Source organism: Megalops cyprinoides, chromosome 16 (genome assembly GCF_013368585.1).
Source record: "Megalops cyprinoides isolate fMegCyp1 chromosome 16, fMegCyp1.pri, whole genome shotgun sequence".
In the NCBI taxonomy this organism is placed as follows: Eukaryota; Metazoa; Chordata; class Actinopteri; order Elopiformes; family Megalopidae; genus Megalops; species Megalops cyprinoides.
Genome location: NC_050598.1, coordinates 3,077,726 through 3,095,323, shown reverse-complemented (window position 1 = coordinate 3,095,323; position 17,598 = coordinate 3,077,726). Strand labels below are relative to the sequence as shown.

The 17,598-nt window shown below is 46.2% G+C and overlaps 1 protein-coding gene across 1 annotated transcript in view; it reads right to left on the bottom strand.

The window, feature by feature from the left end:
• LOC118791140 (signal-induced proliferation-associated 1-like protein 3) overlaps positions 1-17,598 on the bottom strand; it is a 55,053-nt gene that overhangs the window by 21,835 nt on the left and 15,620 nt on the right. Inside the window, exons 2-3 of the mRNA XM_036548415.1 lie at positions 6,831-6,889; positions 45-1,892 (exon numbers count right to left, since the gene is read on the bottom strand). Of these exons, the coding sequence (XP_036404308.1) occupies positions 45-1,221 (1,177 nt within the window). The 5' untranslated portion in view covers positions 1,222-1,892; positions 6,831-6,889. The remainder of the gene's footprint in view (positions 1-44; positions 1,893-6,830; positions 6,890-17,598) is intronic.

The following is a 17,598-nucleotide window of genomic DNA, read 5'->3' as shown; positions in this document are numbered from 1 at the left end:
TGTAAGCTTCAGGAAGCGTGTTACCCAGAAGGCCTTACTCTCACCTTTCATGTAGAAGTACTTGCGGTAGTAGTGTGCACCCAAGTCGGCGTGCTCGATGAAATAGCTGCTCTTGCCCTGCTGCTGAATGTGGCTCTCGCGAGGCTCCTCCAGCACAGACACAGCGTCGTTGGGGCTCTGCAGGCTGAGGCGGAGCCCACCAGGCCCCCGCGGCCGCCCCAGCCCTGCCCGCTCCTCCCCGCCCACCTCGTTGCGGAAATGTGGGCAGCTGAGGATTAGGTCGTTGTCATTGCCATCGCCCTCGTCGAGCAGGGCCAGCGACTCGCGCAGGGCCTCTGCATCCTCTGCCCCCCCGGCCCCACCCGCACCGTAGCCGGCCCCGCCCCCCTGTGCTGGTGACGGGGGTGCGGCCAGCATGGGCGGCCTCAGCTGTGAGGCGGCTGACGCCCCTGAAGTGATGTTCTTCTTGCGGCCGATACTGTCTCGGTTGGAGGCAGCCTCAGTCAGGTCGAACAGGATGCTCTGCACATCATAGTGGGCAAAGTTGCGCACCCACGAGCCACCCGGCAGGGGCTCCCCAGGGCCTGGCGTCATTGGGGGGGGCGGAGGGGGTGGTGGGCTGGGCTTGGACTTCTTGCTCTGTGGCTCTGGCTTGGCTGGTTTGGGCTTGGGGGAGTCACCCACTGGCGCAGGCAGGGCACGGAAGAAGCTGTCAGGCTCAAGGGCGGCGGTCTGCAAGCCTAGCAGGAGGAAGGGGTCCTTAAAGCGGAGTGCGGAGGGGCTGAGGGCGCCCTGGTCATCGCCACCTGGTGCCCGGGCCCGTGTCTGCCTCTCCAGGGATGAGAGGCTGCCGTACTCCCGATGCAGGACCAGCCCGGAGTCTGCGGGCCCGGCCCCGCCTATACCGACCTTCTCACCCGCTGCCCCTGCGGCTTTCCCCACCACCTTGCCCGCCGAGTCTAGGTCCCCCAGTGTGACATCACTGTTGCTCCGCTGCATGACGTGGCCACGCCCAGCAGGCCGCAGGGGCAGCCCCACCCGGCCGGGTGTCACGCCCTCCCGCTCACCGCCCTCCTCGCCATCCTTCCTGGGCGGCCACTCGGCTACCACCCGCGTCCGCAGCCCACCGCCCTCCCGCTTGGGCTCAAAGGCCACGCCCGTCAGCGGCGGCCGTGGGCTCTGGCGGCGGAACTTGCGGATGAAGAGGTCATCTGACTGCATGGCCAGTGAAGGGGTGTTGGGCTACAGCGCCAGAACTCAGTCCCCTCCCTCTTCTGCTTTCCCTCAGGCTGGCCTCGACCCTGTGCCCTTTCAGAGGTCTCCACTGTGACCAGCGAAGTGCGTGTGCTTGTGTCTGTGTGTAAGTGTGAGTGTGTGTGTGTGGTTTTTATTGTGGCTGATCACTGGGGCGAATGTTCAGAGAGACCGTGGTCTGGGAGAGAGGACATTATGGGTTGATACGCCAGGGCGAAGGGCTCATTGGCTTCCAGACTGCGACACTCACATCGTAATGCTGCTCCCCTGAGCGCCAGAACAGCCAGAGGATAACAGCGGAGGCTTGGGGGTTCCATCCACACCACTGCCCAGTTCTCAATGGTCCTTCACAGTGCAGTTCCCTCCAGCCCCTAGACTATAACGTAGGCCCTTCTTACCAGTGTATCAGCTGCTTGCAAAAGGCACATCAGACCTTGGGTAACACTCTTCTCCACGGAAACAGGTGAGTATGGCTCCTAGGAAGCACGGCCACTGATGGCTGTGATGTTCCTGAAGGGGGCGTACAAAGAGGTGTCTCCAGCAGGACCAGGCTGTGGATGACAGATGTTCCTGGACTGGTGCCCTTGCTGCATCAGTTCCGAGTCTCCGCCTGGGGCTTTTCAGAGTTACAGTCCAGCCTAGGCAAAGAGAGTCAAATGTCAAACTTCAAGAAGGGATCCCACTTCATTAGCATGCAAGCTGTGATCTGCTAGGCTTGTCTGTGTGAGAGAACCTGCCTTGGGTGTAGAGGTCCTCCTAGAAGTGTACCTCCTCCTTTCCAAAAAGCAAGTGAATTGAAAATGGAGAGTGTTTTAAAGTACAGCTATTCATAATGTAAATGCACGCTGTCCAGTTTACTTCTAACAGTAGGCACAGACCAGACTCTCACAAGGCAGTCTGGCAATGAAGGCAGTGACAGCTGAATACAAGCAGTACAAAGGAAGACATAAGGAATGAGGCGTAGCCCTGCAGTGGAGACACACAACCCAGTGCAGCTATCACCCTCTGTTTTGTGTATGTGTGTGTGTGTGTTCCAGAAATAGTCTGTGAGTTGAAAGCCACTGCCTCCACCCTGCAGCCCATCACAATAGTGGGCAGAGAGGGGGCCTTTTCCTGTGCCGAAAACAGCGCTGTTCCGCCATAGGACTGAAGAGCAAAATACTGACATCATCGCATGACCCATCCACCTGCAGCTGCCTCTGCCCCACCCCCCACCTCCTTCATCCTGCGCAGGTTTTTAAACTCTACCCTCGCAAGCTGGAGAACAATGCTCCATGCCCAGACCGCCCATGCATATTGCCACCACTCGCTCGGACTGCCTCACCAAATCTCCCCAGGAAACAAGCACCCGCTGGTTTGTTCATTTTCCTCCCCGCCGCCATGATCCGGCTGCTGGTGGATAATATGCCCATTTGCCTCACAGCGGGGCTCCCCTTACTCCAGCCCATCTCAGGGCTCTGCAGATAGTGTCTGCTGGAATGAGCTCCCGACAGCCACACAGGCGCTTCTTGTTTATGGTCTGCTAAGCTTCCCGTAATGTACCACAGCCGAAGCCACAAGCGCCATGCAGATTAGGCAACCGATAATGTGACCCCCTAACGATTGTTCATTGACAAGGATGTGACATTCAAATGCCCAGCAGTCGCTGAAAACTCACATTTACCCATCGCTGAGCCCGCAAAGCAAATCCTTTTTTATCACCCCCAATGCCAGTTTCATGGACCTGTTAAGGTGTCACACACCGCACAGATGCGTTAAGGTTAAATGTGATCTAATGGCACACTAAAACAACTGGGAACGTGACAGTCCGTTCACAAATGTCAGACTATGCAAAACCAGCTGGAGTAACCTGACAGGCGTCCTGTGAAAAACCCCTGATCGCTCATTTTTAAATCAACACCCCCCCCCCCTTTGTTTTGTAAACGTGTGGCTTTCTGTATAGGGTTACTGAGCAGTGTTAGGCCCTGCACAAAACTCCAGGATTTGGTCAGGATTCAACAGACAGACTGTGATACTCAATGTATTACGTGTGTGAAAATCAACTTCAAGCACAAGAAAAATACAATGCAAAAAATGCAAAATGCCCGTGAAACCTCCACGTTCAGCTCCGCTGTGAAGAATAACACAAGCAGACACTTTCGACCATACAGTGACCTACATACACACTGAACGAAAACCCGCACAATCAACAAGGCTCTAGACTCCATCTAAGAGGTGTAAGACACATCTACAAGATAACATCATATATTCTCAGGAAAAGAAACTTATCACCCCTCCTAAAAACTAGACCCTGCCATATGAAGTAGATGTATCGTCGAAGAGTTCGTGATAAAAGACTTGAGGTCACAGTGATGTAATTCTATGAAAGGTGCATAAGTCTGAGGCACACATACAAAGCGCTTCTGCCTTCAATTGTTACGTGCCACAATATCAGCAGACACCATTTTTATACGGGCAGTTTTTCGCACATCTTATCCTTCACCGCAGTGCGACGTCTTCATCTGTCATCTGCCATCTCAAAGCAACTGTCTGTTCTGTCTGACTATCGCTTGTTTTCATCTCTGGTGAAACGAATGCTATCGCTGTCACTCGCGTTTGCCGTGGACTGTAAAGTGCTCCGTTATAGTATATATATACTGTTGTGACAGGTGCTACATTACTTACAATCTGAATGATTGCAAGTAGGTTGTGCTAATAAGCACCGTAGTTTGATGGTATAACTGCAGTTAATTACTTTTAGACGTGTGCTTTTTTTCAAAGGTTGTAAAATGCCAGCAAAACACATCCCACGTTTTGAAGACACACAGAGTACACACAGCTGCAGCATTGGATTTTAGAGATCCTATTTATTGAACTTTCTGAGCGATACAGAGACCGATGCTCAACACAGAGCCAAGCGTACCAATTTATCGAAAGGTCACGAAGCTCAACCACGTGCTGGGGACAAGCACGCGCTGCAGAACCAAAGTACTGCGAACATAATGTGCATGTTAGGTTTTACCTCCTCACTGCCTCGCTAAAAACCATGCCTAAGCATGAGCACACTGATTGCTATCTCACTCCAAGTCGGAAATGCTGCTTCTGGTGTGTGGCGTCAAAGATGAGCGCGGGGTCTGTCGCTTTCTCCGACCTGCTCTTTTTCATTTCTCCGTCCGGCCCTCGCCCACAAGATTACACCACAAAGTCTGGTGCAGCAATGAATGCTCTGTTCTCACATTTATTACAGACCCTGTTACAGAAATGTGTGTTAGCAGTGAGTGGGGCTGCAAAGCTCTTCTATTATGATTTTTTTTTTTTTTACTTTTTTTTTGTGAACGTGTGGACGCTGTTAATTTTTGTTCATAGAATCAAGTAAGGTTTTACAGACTCTTGAGTAAATGTTTATGCCCCTCCCATGAAAAGGCAATGATCTTCCAAGATGTATTAGGTTAGATCCAACTGCTCTTTCTCTTCCTTTTACAACAATACTTTTACACAAATAATGTCATTTATCGTTTTCAAAATGTCTTCACAATGTGAAACTAAGCCTCAGACGCACATGACAGTAAGCTTCTACTCATCTTCATAATAGCCAGTATGTTGCTAATGACATTCACAGTGCATTTTGCCCTGAGAACAGTGTCAGTCTCCACTGGTTTCAGTGAAGCACTCTAACTAGTCAATGGGGCCAGTCAGTGGTCTACTTAAAATATATTCAGATGAGCGATGCAGACACAGGCCCTGTGTTATACTCCAGCCGGGGAAGTCTACACCCTATTATACACGGTCTCCTGAATGACCCTACACAATGTGTATAGCAGCAAAGAGTTTACATTTAAAACTGAGCAAAGACTCTTATGTGATCTTTGCAATAAATGGAACCATTTTTTGATTTCTGTGGTTTCCTTCAAATCCCCTGAATGTTGCCCCATCTCTTGCGAATGTCCCCATTGGTCGTTTGGAGGAGCATTTATCATAAATATCACATCAACAATGAAAAGATAATAATCCATATGACCACTCAGAAAAAAACAGACTCCATGACTTATCGTCTGTGAACACAGAGCGTTTTTCCTCCAGCTGTGAGTCTAGCTCCCTAATATACTAGTGTCTGTATGTTTGTATAGCGTTGTGACAATGTTATGGGTTACCGAGCTGCAGTTATGTTATGGCAGTTCTTGGAGAGCAGCGTGTATCAGCCAAGGGTAACTGAGGCGCACCTCTCTCATGCAAACATACGTGCACTTCAACCAGTGAGAGACACAAAGCTGTGCAGGGACAATGCCTCATTTTTGAAAACGCATGGCAAATTCACACCATTGCAGCTCGGGCCTCTGCTGATCTATTACAGGTCCTTAGAGTTAGGTCACGACATTTACAGAGTATAATGTACACTCAAAGTTTAATCAATTCCAGGGAGCACTTTTTCCCTTTCTACCCATTTTATGCATTAAATATTAATCGCAGCTGCTTAATGCTTAACCCCCCCCCATTTAGTTTTTTTCGGCTCACATTTCGCAGGTTCCATTTATAGGTATTGGCAAAGTGATGGATGGATTCCAGAAGGCGTTCTGGTTCATCTGGTTACATGAAGACAGTCATATCTGGATGAGCTCTGCCTCTGAGTCACCGCGTATTGAGCTCGGCTCCTGCGTTGCTGCAAATGCGTCATCAATTTCCATACACCAACACATAAAAGTGCAGTGTGCACGCGTTTCTCTGCACACACAGTTACACACAAACTGAGAAAGAGTGACCTTGCAGTACTTCAATGACCACTGCACTTGTAAATGTGATGGGCCTGCTCTCTGGCTCTGTCGTACTTACACCAATATTAGCTGTGTTGTGCATGCTGCACAGTTTGATTCACACAGGTGGTTCTCAGGTATGTTGATTGCGTGTTTTTACCAAATCAACATACTAATACCATTCTCAGTGAAATTACATTGGTACATCAGTACAAATAATAGCTGCCGTACAAATTTACACATGAAATCGAATACAAGCACATATAGTCACCATAATCGCCATCTTCCTAAATTGCATCTGGAAAGAAAGGCAAAAGCGATTTTAATCTGGATGCGGGAGTTCAGTCCCTTAAATCCCTGATTTGATTGAAATGGAAGTGTTGAGGCTCCTCCCCTCCCTGTTTTCAGCTGTCTCATTGGACGCACCTGTTAAGCCCCTCCGTCAGCTGTGAATGTTACACTGATGCGCAGAATGGAAATTCAGACCAGAATACACCCGATGCCGGCAAAAATTTGTCCTCAGCTATTAAGGTTTGGATCTTCCTTATCTGATCCCTAATATTTCCCAGACATGTTTGTCTTCATTATAAGATGCATCTTCATAAAAAATGTTTGTTTCAGGATTATCATTTTTATTTATTTATTTTTGATGTGCAGGATGATCGCAAACAATATCACTGATGGAGTGGATACAATAAAATGCAATATATCTAATGGTGTGTGGGGGTTACTGCACACAATATCCCATCCTATCACTAACTGTATTAAACCACTTTTATTGTAAATATTATTGACAAGAGCTGCAGTGAGTGCTGTTTTTGCGAGGAAGGCCATGGCTTCTGCTCTCACCTCAAGTCAACTTTCAGGCAGCCCTCTGTGATCTCCTGAGTGAAATTCCTCTCGAAGACCTGGGCAAACAGACAAGTCACACCATCGTCAACAGATCAAGGCTGGCAAACCATATTCGCACAGCATTCCACCCCAGCCATGTGTACAAATGTATGAAAGAAAGCAATTGGTCTACAGTTGGATGCAGATATTTCGTTATCAAAAATGAACAAAATCCATCCAGTGTTTTCCGCTCCTATTCAATCAGAGGATTAAGTAAGGATTACAGGGCACAAGCAGCCAAGAGATTAAGCTGCTTTCCAGGATCCCGGGTAGATTGGGAATAGTAATTACAACCATTCAGTGAGCCCGGCTCTCCTCTACCTTCCCAGATAATGCATGCTGTGACCGGGTGACACAGCACAGTGTGATGCAGTACACCCTGGCTTGCAGGGATGCTGAGTTTTGCCGGTGTTCATGCACATCGCATACAGCAGTGTGACTGCGAATGTTGCAGTTGGGACTTCCCCGTTTCTGTTTCATCAGAGCACAGCCATGAGCCAGCAGGGCAGACGCTTCAGCAGTGTCCCCTGCCAGATAAGGCCCGCACTGCATTCAGCTCCGTCGCTCAGGGCTTTCTCTGTATGTTAAACGCACCCCCATCACCGCCCCCCCCCCCCCCCCCCCCCCCCGAAAAACAGCCGGGGAACCCACACGCCACCCCACTTGGCCCTGTTCTGTTTCTCACCCATCCTGTCTGGCAGTGGACCGCCATGAGCCGAAATGCATCCTCCTTTTTACCTCACAGAACCCGGAGCCAACTGCTGTTAGAATCTGCTGATGTCACTGAGGCTCCACCCAGCACAAACAAACTCCCTTATCTGCAGGAGAACACAGGCACGCTCACAGCTTGCACAAGCTCACTTTCACACACATACACACACACACACACACACACAGAAGACAGGCGTGTAGCCACTCTGAAGCAGCAATCACAGTGTAATTTCTTTTCCATATATGTCTTCTAAATATCTCCTTCCATTCCAATGACATTTTACTTGAATGCATTTGGGTTAGCCACGCTTTTACTGTGGTTGGCCGACACAGCATTTTCACATTTTTATCTCTAAGTCCTCTGGCTATGTTAACTAACAATAGCAGCTCGTGTCTGAATGACACTCGCCCATTTTTAGTCACATGACACAGCATCACAAGGTGCTCCTTTCCATGGCAAAATACACCATGACTTTCTTAATCAAGCATAATGAACAGAAAATCACAGACCATCATTCAGCACTGAGAGAAATATTTCACACTGATTTGACTGAATGCCTTGAATTTTAAAGGATTTCCCAGCCCTACACACTAGCCAGACCACTGCGCTCATCTTATTTAGTACACTTGTCACACAGCTGTCAGAAATGTTGAAACACTGGTCATCTTTTGTCAGACTGAAGACCCACCTCATCAGGCTTTACCTCAACCCCTCTACCCAAGCATGATAAGTCTTTCTTATGTGCATTAATATATGTGAGTTTTATGTCATTGGGTACGAGGTTTACTTGTATATGTATAGTATGTGTTAGCATTATATTTTTAATGGTAGAGTCCTTAAGTTGTACACATTGCTTTGTACTTGTGTGTGAATCTGGGAACACATTTGTGACCTCAGCACTATATTCAGCACTGATGCTTGTTCATGTGTGGTTAGCAATGTCCTGTTTGTGCAACTTCTCATACCACTGTGCAAGTCATTCTGAATAAGAGTGTCTTAAATGACAATAACATAATGTAATTTTAATGTAATACTGATGCGCAGTCATTGACAACCCTGGGTGGGCCTTACACTGTGACCTAGAAAGTCTCTGCATAATAAAGATGGACATGTGACAGCAATTACTGCTGACATGCTGTGGCAATGTGGCTCCAGTGCCAGGACTGAGGATTGAGAGATCAGAAGGATCTGACCATCTACAGTGTATCCTTCATGCTACACAAATAGAAGCAATGCAACTCACCCCTGCAAAGCCATCATTTGTTAGAATGCCGTTATTCACTTAGTGTTCCCACTCTTCAGTTTCAAAATAGCAAGGAAGAAATGGCCCATCTACTACGTTGCTCTGGGGTTTATTTCAGATGTATATGTCAAGCTTCGGCTGCACCCAGGGCCTCTTCAGAACCTGTTGTGGTAAGCATGCAAGCTTTTCTTTGCTGGCCTCAGTCTTACTTTCCTGCAAGTCCTGAATTGAACCAGGCTATGAGGAACCAAGACACACCCACAGGGGTCCCACTTCAACCCAAGATGTGAAAGAATGTACGTATTAAACGTATGCAGTGAAATATCAGATGGAGTTCCCCTCCACCTAATCCAGCAGGAAAAGTGGGCCATAAATACACTCTGCAAATTGCAATCATTGTCATGATTATTCATTGTTCCCACTTCCCACCCTATTGACTCACAGTTTCTGACAGCACAGTTCTGTGACTATGCTGCATACAGCTGTTGCTTAGTTGTTTACGGTGGCAATACCTTATGCACTTTATTGCTAGCACAGGCTCTTGTTCAACTTCAGCTTTCAGTCAGACGGCTATGTGCCACACCATTTAAGTTAAAAGAAAAGGAGATGGGGATGTGGGCACTGGCAGCATTAGCCCTGTGTGTGAGGGAACTAGAGAGAACTCTCCAGTGACGGACAGCCGAAACATATGCGTGTGTATGGGGTACAGAGCTTTCTTTAGGGAAACGGGGTTCCTGTTCGCCTGCTAGCTGTGCTGCCAACAACCACCCCCCCCCCCAGTTCGACTGCTTCCTGAGCAGCAGGAAGTGATGTCACGCCCACCCTGACCTCTGCATCCAGGAGGATGCGCGCCGTCATACCCCCCTCCCCACGCGCTGCGTGGTTCCTGTCTTTCAAGGTCAGACCTCTCCTCCTTCCTTCCCTTTGTACCCACCCCCCCGGTTACCTCTGAGGGGCAAGTGTCGGGGGGGGGGGGGGGGTTGGGGCACTGTGTGACACCCCATTTGGACAGATTAAGGCTCTGGGGCATCTTGTGGTTTGTGATTTTGAAATATGGCAAGGGTGATCAGCTCCACCTTCTCAGCAGGACACTCCACACTGTAGACACTTACTGCTGAAAGAAACACAGCACCATCTTGACACAGGACGCAGCAAAGGACCAGCGTCAATATCAACCATTTAACACTGCCTTTTGAGGCAATTACAGTAGCATTAGGAATGTAAAAGACTCTGAGGTTACATACATCTTTATACATCTGAGAGACAGGTTTATTTATGGATTTTTTTCCTTATGTAATATTGATAGTTTCGTGAGCACAGTTTCGCAGCTGTGTTGTATGGGTCACCCTGCATATATATTCTCTGTGACACATTCAAGTGCTGTTACAGTTCAGACAGGGCTCATATACTTGCATGATACTTAATGCAGTTTGTGTGTGCATGCACATATGCTGTGAGTCATGTGTGCATGAGTGACCATGCGCCTGTATCCATCCACCGTAGGTAAGGAGAGGGAGGCGGATATCGGTGGGTCGCTACGGATGTGGGCTTGAAAGACATGTCAGCAGGCAGGAAGCTGTTGGGCGAGAATAGCACTGGCGTCTTGATTATTATGGAGGGTGGGGCCAGGAGGAAGCTGAGACCGGCCGCAGATGCCACGGACCCCTTCACCACGGCCATGGGCGTGGGTTGGGACCTGACTCACCAGGATAGACAACTCCCTCCACAACTTCCTCGCTCCCCTGCAGAGTTCACACATTAGCCCCGCTTGCATAACAACCCACAGTGGTGATTGTGGTGAAGTAGTCAAGCAGGTCACTGGCTCCCAGTAAAATTGTCATATTCAGCAATTTTACTACATCACATTATTGTGATTTAGCAGACATAGGTTACAATTCTATCCATTTATACAGCTGGATATTTTCTGAGGCAATTGTGAGTTAATTGCTTTGCCCAAGGGTATAACAGCAGCGTCCCAGCAGGGAATCAAACCAGCAACAGTTACATTTACATTTATTCATTTGGCAGACGCTTTTATCCAAAGCGACTTACATAGGTTACAGTTGTTTTACAATGTTATCCATTTATACAGCTGGATATTTTTACTAAGGCAGTTGTGGGTTAAGTACCTTGCCCAAGGATACAGCAGCAGTGTCCCAGCGGGGATTGAACCGGCAACCTTTCGGTTATGAGTCCTGCTCCTTAACCACTATGCTACACTGCCGCCCAGTTGGCAGCCCTGCCCCTTACCACTACACCACACTGGTACTTCTTAAGGCACTTTCTACAGTCCTAATATTTGCAAAGGGGTCTCAGAGAAATAAACGCTCTATACATACATAGATCATTCCAGAATAATCAAATTTTAAAGAGGGTGTAAGGGCTGATTTACATATGATTAAATTAAACATGTCTAGTTAGCCCATGACTCTGAAACAGTGCTCTCAGTTTGTGACCTCTCTGTGTCACTATAAGGAAAGGATGGTGCTGCCACAGTGTTACAGAAGCATTGCAGGGACATTTATGAGAGCAGTACAGCGCATGGGGACAGGCCATAGTCCACTCCTCTGATTCTCTCTGTAAGGCGCTGCGTCGTCCAATCAATGTGATCGATACTGGATAATTGAGTTAATTAACCTTATTCTTGGCAACCAATCACAGCTGGTGATATTGATTTGGACACTTCTCATTACATCCCTTATGCTGCCATTCCTTTTAAGTTGTGACTTGCCCCTTATCCACTGAACTGGCACCACAGTTTCACTCATGCAAGCTGTCATTCAAGATTGGAATGATAAATGCTCTCCTGACAAAACTTCAGATAGATACATAGATTTAGTTTACTGTAGATTTATTTGCTTTTTCAGCTTTCAAGAGGTACCTTGCTGAAAAACTGCAGGGGGCTGAGAAGCCATCATTTCCCCAAACTCTATACTTTCCACAACATTCAATTAGAGGAGTAGTAGAAAAGGCAACATTTCTGAACACCTGGTTTGTTTCTACAGAAATCCCTTTAGTTTGATCTGTGTCAATGTATGTCAACACAACCAGGGGGCAGGTCTGCATGAGTTCATCTCAATATTGAACCAGTGGAAATAACACATTAAAAAACGCAGCCCTCTGCGTGCGGCTGGGAAGTACGCTGTAATGCAGATCTCAATTTTGCCACGTCAGCAGTGTATTTATTCTACTTTCACGTGTCTGCAGCAAATCAGGCTGTTGGGAGAGAGTCGATTGAGTCACCTTTCCCCACTGGGTGGGCCCTCGCTCTGTCCCGGGACATCAGCTCCCCCTATAGGCCCTCCGTGGCCTGCATTGGTGTGTTTCCATTCGGTGCGTTCTGGCAAGAGCTCTTTGGTCCCAGCTGACATGGGACGCTTTAAAATATGCTGTTTCCATAACATTATCTGGAGATGCAGTTGGCTCTGAGAGTGGCTCTTGGACGGAGCTCCCGGCCAGCGCGGTCACAAACAGGGTGACCTCCTCATCCACCCACGCGGCGATCGATGTCTCCGTCTGCTGGACGCGATTCAATGTTTACTTTGATGCTCTCTTCGGATCTCGACACCAAAAATAATCTCTTTCCACAGGAGATTACACCACAGCACTGACTGGGTATCAATTTTAAGCGCAGAACTGGCCAAGGCCAAGGAAAGACAGCCTGACCCAAACCCAAACAAACGGTATTTATTTTGTTGTCCAACCTGAACCCAGCCCCGATCTGTTAAAATTTACATACGTGGTACTGTCTGATTATTATTGACTAATATTATATGAAGGAGTGACAGAATCAAGTTGGGGAAAACATCTATTTGACACATTAAAAATGCACTGCTGTGATGCTCTGAAAACATCAATTCCGGTATAAGCAGGATAAGTAATCACGGTAAACAATTTATGCCGTAAAATTAGCTTCCCAACAAGACAAACTAAGTAGTATGAACCCCATGAAGCACATAACTACAAGATAAAAGGAGACATCAACTTGATAACACAATAACCACATCAAGAATGCTGGCTAGAATAGAAAACCCAGCAGCTTCAGAGAAAAATGATTACATCTCATGAATGGTGGTCCAGTCTATACTTCCTTTAACACGAATCATGGGGCTGGCTAAGTTAGCTAATGTCAATGTCAACTGGAACAAACTTCCAAACTGACAATTTCCTAACCAGGTTCACCACCACAGTTAGCTCTCCAGATAAGAACTTTTGTGCATTGGCATCCATTGTGCTTACAGACTGTGCTTTTTCATCTTTCGTCACTTTTTGTCTTTCCTTGTCTTTTTCCCCTCTAAAGTGACATGCATGGCATCATATGAAGAGGACATGAAGTGATTTAACTGAACTTTAGAGCCTACTAAATCAGGCCTATTTTAATTCATGATTTCATGTAAGCACAATAAATAACCTAAAATGATGCCTGACCCAACCCGAGTATTACATGTGGGATGTCTGCTAAACAGCGTGGTACATCCAGGTGCACCTGGCATCCAAGAGCACAGGTTAGTAGAATGGAGCCAATGTGGGAAAAGCTGTGCTGAAGGTCTTGATTTTGGCTGCAGCTACACTGTGACTGTCCCTGCAGTGAAGAGATTTACAGAAATTGTTCAGAAACCAGACCGGTCAGTGAAACCAGACAAGCCTACTGATGGGCGGAACCTGAAGAGAATGCAATGAGCCAATGGGCTCAGAAGAGAAAACACTTGTGATTTTCAATGAGATAACTTGGTTCAACGGTTTTGCGTTTCACAACAGCAGTTTCCAGGCTTGTGAACGTCTCCCTACAGATGTGTGCGAGAGAGTATCACCGTGTTGCAAGAATCAAATTGTCCTCACTGGGTATAATGCTTGCTAAAACAGACTCTCAAATTACAAATTATGTACAAATACCTATTTCCTGTCTACTGCCATAAGATGCCTTATTCACTAGAGTAAAGTTATCGGTCTTCATGGTGGTGTCCCTCTGTGTCACTGTGCCACATAGCCGAGCTGCCTTGTGCCATCTGAAGTTACCTCCAGCTTTGTGTGAAGAAAAATGCTCAGCTCTCCGGTGCGCCAGAGGAAACACCTGCACCTCTGCCCTGTTAAAGACTCAAAAAGACCCATTTCTACTTTGACAATCAGTGTAGGACCTATACGATAACTGCATGATGAATTGCACAACTGAAAATGAATAGTTTACTTTTGTTTAGATTCAGCCTGTCCAGAGTAACTTTCGTGCATGTACACAAGCTAAATACTGCAAGTACTGGAGAAAGAAAATATCCATCCATTATCCTAAAAATATTACAATAGAGTTATCCATTTTCCATTTTAAGAATTTTACAGTGTTTTGTCTGTATTTTTCATCAATCAGTTCATTGAAGTTTATGTCCTTTGTCTGCCATACAGCCTGTTCAGAGCTCAATGGGAGCAGAGGGGCGGGTGGCTTTCTGGTGTCCACACAGGACAGTACCGCAGTACTTTACTGTCCCCTCCATCTCCAAAAAATTATGTCATTCCAATGCACTGCATGTTCAGTAATAACAGTTCAGTACAGAGTCAGAGAGCTTGCACAGAGTAATGACACCAGTACTCAACTCAATGCCAATGAAGTAACTACATCCCAATAAAACAACAATGCGGGCCTTGAAGAGTCTTAATTTGGTTTCTATTTATTCACTCATTGCTTCATTAATCCGCTAATTTGTTCATTCATACAATTGACACTCACTGCACAGTGAGCGCATCCCAGGTTTCTGTTTTAACCCCTTGCTATTTTTACCATCTTTTTCTCTCCCCCCTCCCTCTCTTCTCTCTCTCTGTTTTTTTAAGGGGATGGATGGGGTCAGGGGTCAGGACATTTGGGGCAAGGTTCGATGGTGGGGTAGTAATGGGATTAAGGGTGTGGGATGTTTTCATATTAGGTGTTTGTGTCTGATGAACTAGCTTTTTTTGCATTTATGACCCTTTTAATGTAATGATATGTGAAGACTTTTGAGGGTTCAGTAAAGACCATCGAAAGTCAAAGTCAGACTACTTAATTGGCATGGCAAGGTGAGCCACATATTATCAGAGCATACGATTACAGATAAAACACACAAAATTTCACAATTTTCAGACATAAGAGATGGAGATACACATTTTAATTTTCAGACATAACACAAAAATATGGAATTTAAGGTAACATTAAGGAACTGATCATAAACTATGAATATTAACAGACTATAAATCATGAATGGTCATTCATGTTCACTCCCTCTATTTCCCTCTGTGCTCCTACAGCACAGGAGGAGTGGGTAGGAGCTGTTGAGTAATTGTTTTTGGACTGCCCTCCCCACTGCCCTGCATTTGATGTGTGCTTTCTTACAGTTTTTTACAATTATTTTCACACATGTCTCAATACCATGTCCACTTTTTCAAAACACTTAACACATTCACCATATCAGTAGACTATGCAAACTAAACTGTGTACACTTTTGCATTGCTTTGAAACAAAATGCATTCAATCAATCAAATTCATGAATACCTCTCTCAGTCAATGTTCACCACCAGCAAAATTCTGTACAACTACAGCAAATTTTGCAGACATTTAGATACTCTCTTCAAAACAGTTAACTTTCAGTTCAAAACCTAACAAAATTTAGATCGCTGTAGATGGAAATATGCTGTATTTTGACAGACAAATGAAACTATACGCTTGAAATAAGACAGATTTTTCTGGTTTTAGTGGAAAGTTTATTCAGTTTTTTTGTTTGCAGCCTTGTTACCATCTGTACAAAAGTGGTCATATTTGCTTTGAAATGTGCATGTATATAGGAAAAATATAGATGTAGTTGTTCCTAAAGAGATTTCTCCACTATTACTGCTATATACACTGATGAGCCAAAACATTACGACCACCTGCCTAATATGCGGTTGGTCCTCCGTGTACCGCCAAAACAGTGCCGACCCGCCGAGGCATGGACTCTACAAGACCACTGAAGGTGTTCTGTGGTACCAAAACATTAGCAGCAGATCCTTCAAGTCCTGTAAGTTGCGAGGTGGAGCCACCGTGGATCAGACTTGTCGGTCCACAACATCCCACAGATGCTCAATTGGATTGAGATCTGGAGAATTTGGAGGCCAGGTGTCAGTACTGCGGCACCTTAGCTAGTTTGTTTTGTTTTCCCCGTCCATGTGCTCTTGTTTACTGTTTTTCCCTTGTGTTCCAGCCCTGCCCTGCACTCCGCCCTGTTGCCGCCCATCTGATTACCTGATCGTCTCCACCTGCCCGCCTGCACACCTGCACCCCATCTCCTCATCAGCATTGCCCTATATCTTCCCTGCTTGTTTCTTGTCTCGTTGCTATTCGTCTCCGTTTCCCCTGTTACTAGGGGAATACTACCAGCCGTTTTGTCCTGTTCTGCCTGTCTGTTTCACCAATATTCCCTGTTCTTCTTGACCACATTTTTTGGATTTGTTTTTGGTTTTGTTCACCATGCTTATCTGGTTTTTGACATCGCTTGTTTTTGACTTTGTTTTGTGGATTTCGATTTGGATTTAATAAACCTTCATTGTGTATCCTGCCTCCCTGTCTGTGCCTGAGTCCCTGCCTGAGCCCTTATACCAGGGCAACACATTGAACACTTCCATCATGTTCCTCAAACCATTCCCAAACCACATTATCCTGCTGAAAGAGGCCACTGCCATCAGGGAATACCATTGCCATGAAGGGGTATACCTGGTCTGCAACAATGTTTAGGTAGGTGGCACGTTTCAAATTGACGTCCACATGAATGGCCGGACCCAGGGTTTCCCAGTAGAACATTGCCCAGAGCATCACACTCCCTCCACCGGCTTGTCGTGTTCCCACAGCGCATCCTGGTGCCATCAGTTCCCCCGGTAAACAGTGTACACATCCAAGTGATCTAAAAGAAAACGGGACTCGTCGGGGTCTAGTTGCGACGTGCCCATTTGTAGATGCTTTCGACGGTGGACGGGGGTATGCAGCCCCATATGACAATGTTTTGGGTCATCAGTGTATGTAAGTCATGGGCTATCAGTGAGAGAAAGTGACCCAAGAATGCAACTACAGTAAATTTACCACACTCAATAGTGGTATCTACATTACTGTGACAGGTAAAACAACAGATCAAAAAGTTTGTTCTTGGTGTCATGATAGCTGCTTGGCTTCAAATATTTATGGGGCATGGGGGATTGTAGGGGTGAATAAGATATGCTAAAGATTTTTTCTAAAGGTTCAAGGCAAGGGAGAATGTTGCAGTAAATGTGAAATTCATAAAAATTTGACCCAAAATACAGAGGACACCATGGATCAGCATTAGGGCTACAGTACACTTCTAGTGGTAGTATCATGTCCTGTTGTTTTACTTACTGTACCAGAAATGAAAAGCATCTGCAGACTTTTTGTTGTACTATAGTATACCTCAGAAATTGTATGCACTTTGCACAAACCTTACTTTCTTTTTGCAATGTAGCACCAATCTATTCAAAAACAGAGGATACGGCAACACATAATATATGCATTTTGCAATGCTTCAAGTTGTTTCTGTTTTTTAGTCCATTGTATTTTGAGTGACAAAGTAGTCTTGTTGGGAGAGAGCATTTGCTATAGTTATGGCAGCACGAGTCACTTTTGGGTGAAGTGTTTTGGTAGTTGTAGTGCATTTTGCACAAAAGATTAACTGCTGTGCTGATATGTATGGTTGTTAAGCACACTGTGTTAAGAGTTTTGAAAAGTGGCCATGGTATTGACCTAAGTGTGAAAACGGATGTAAAAAACTGTA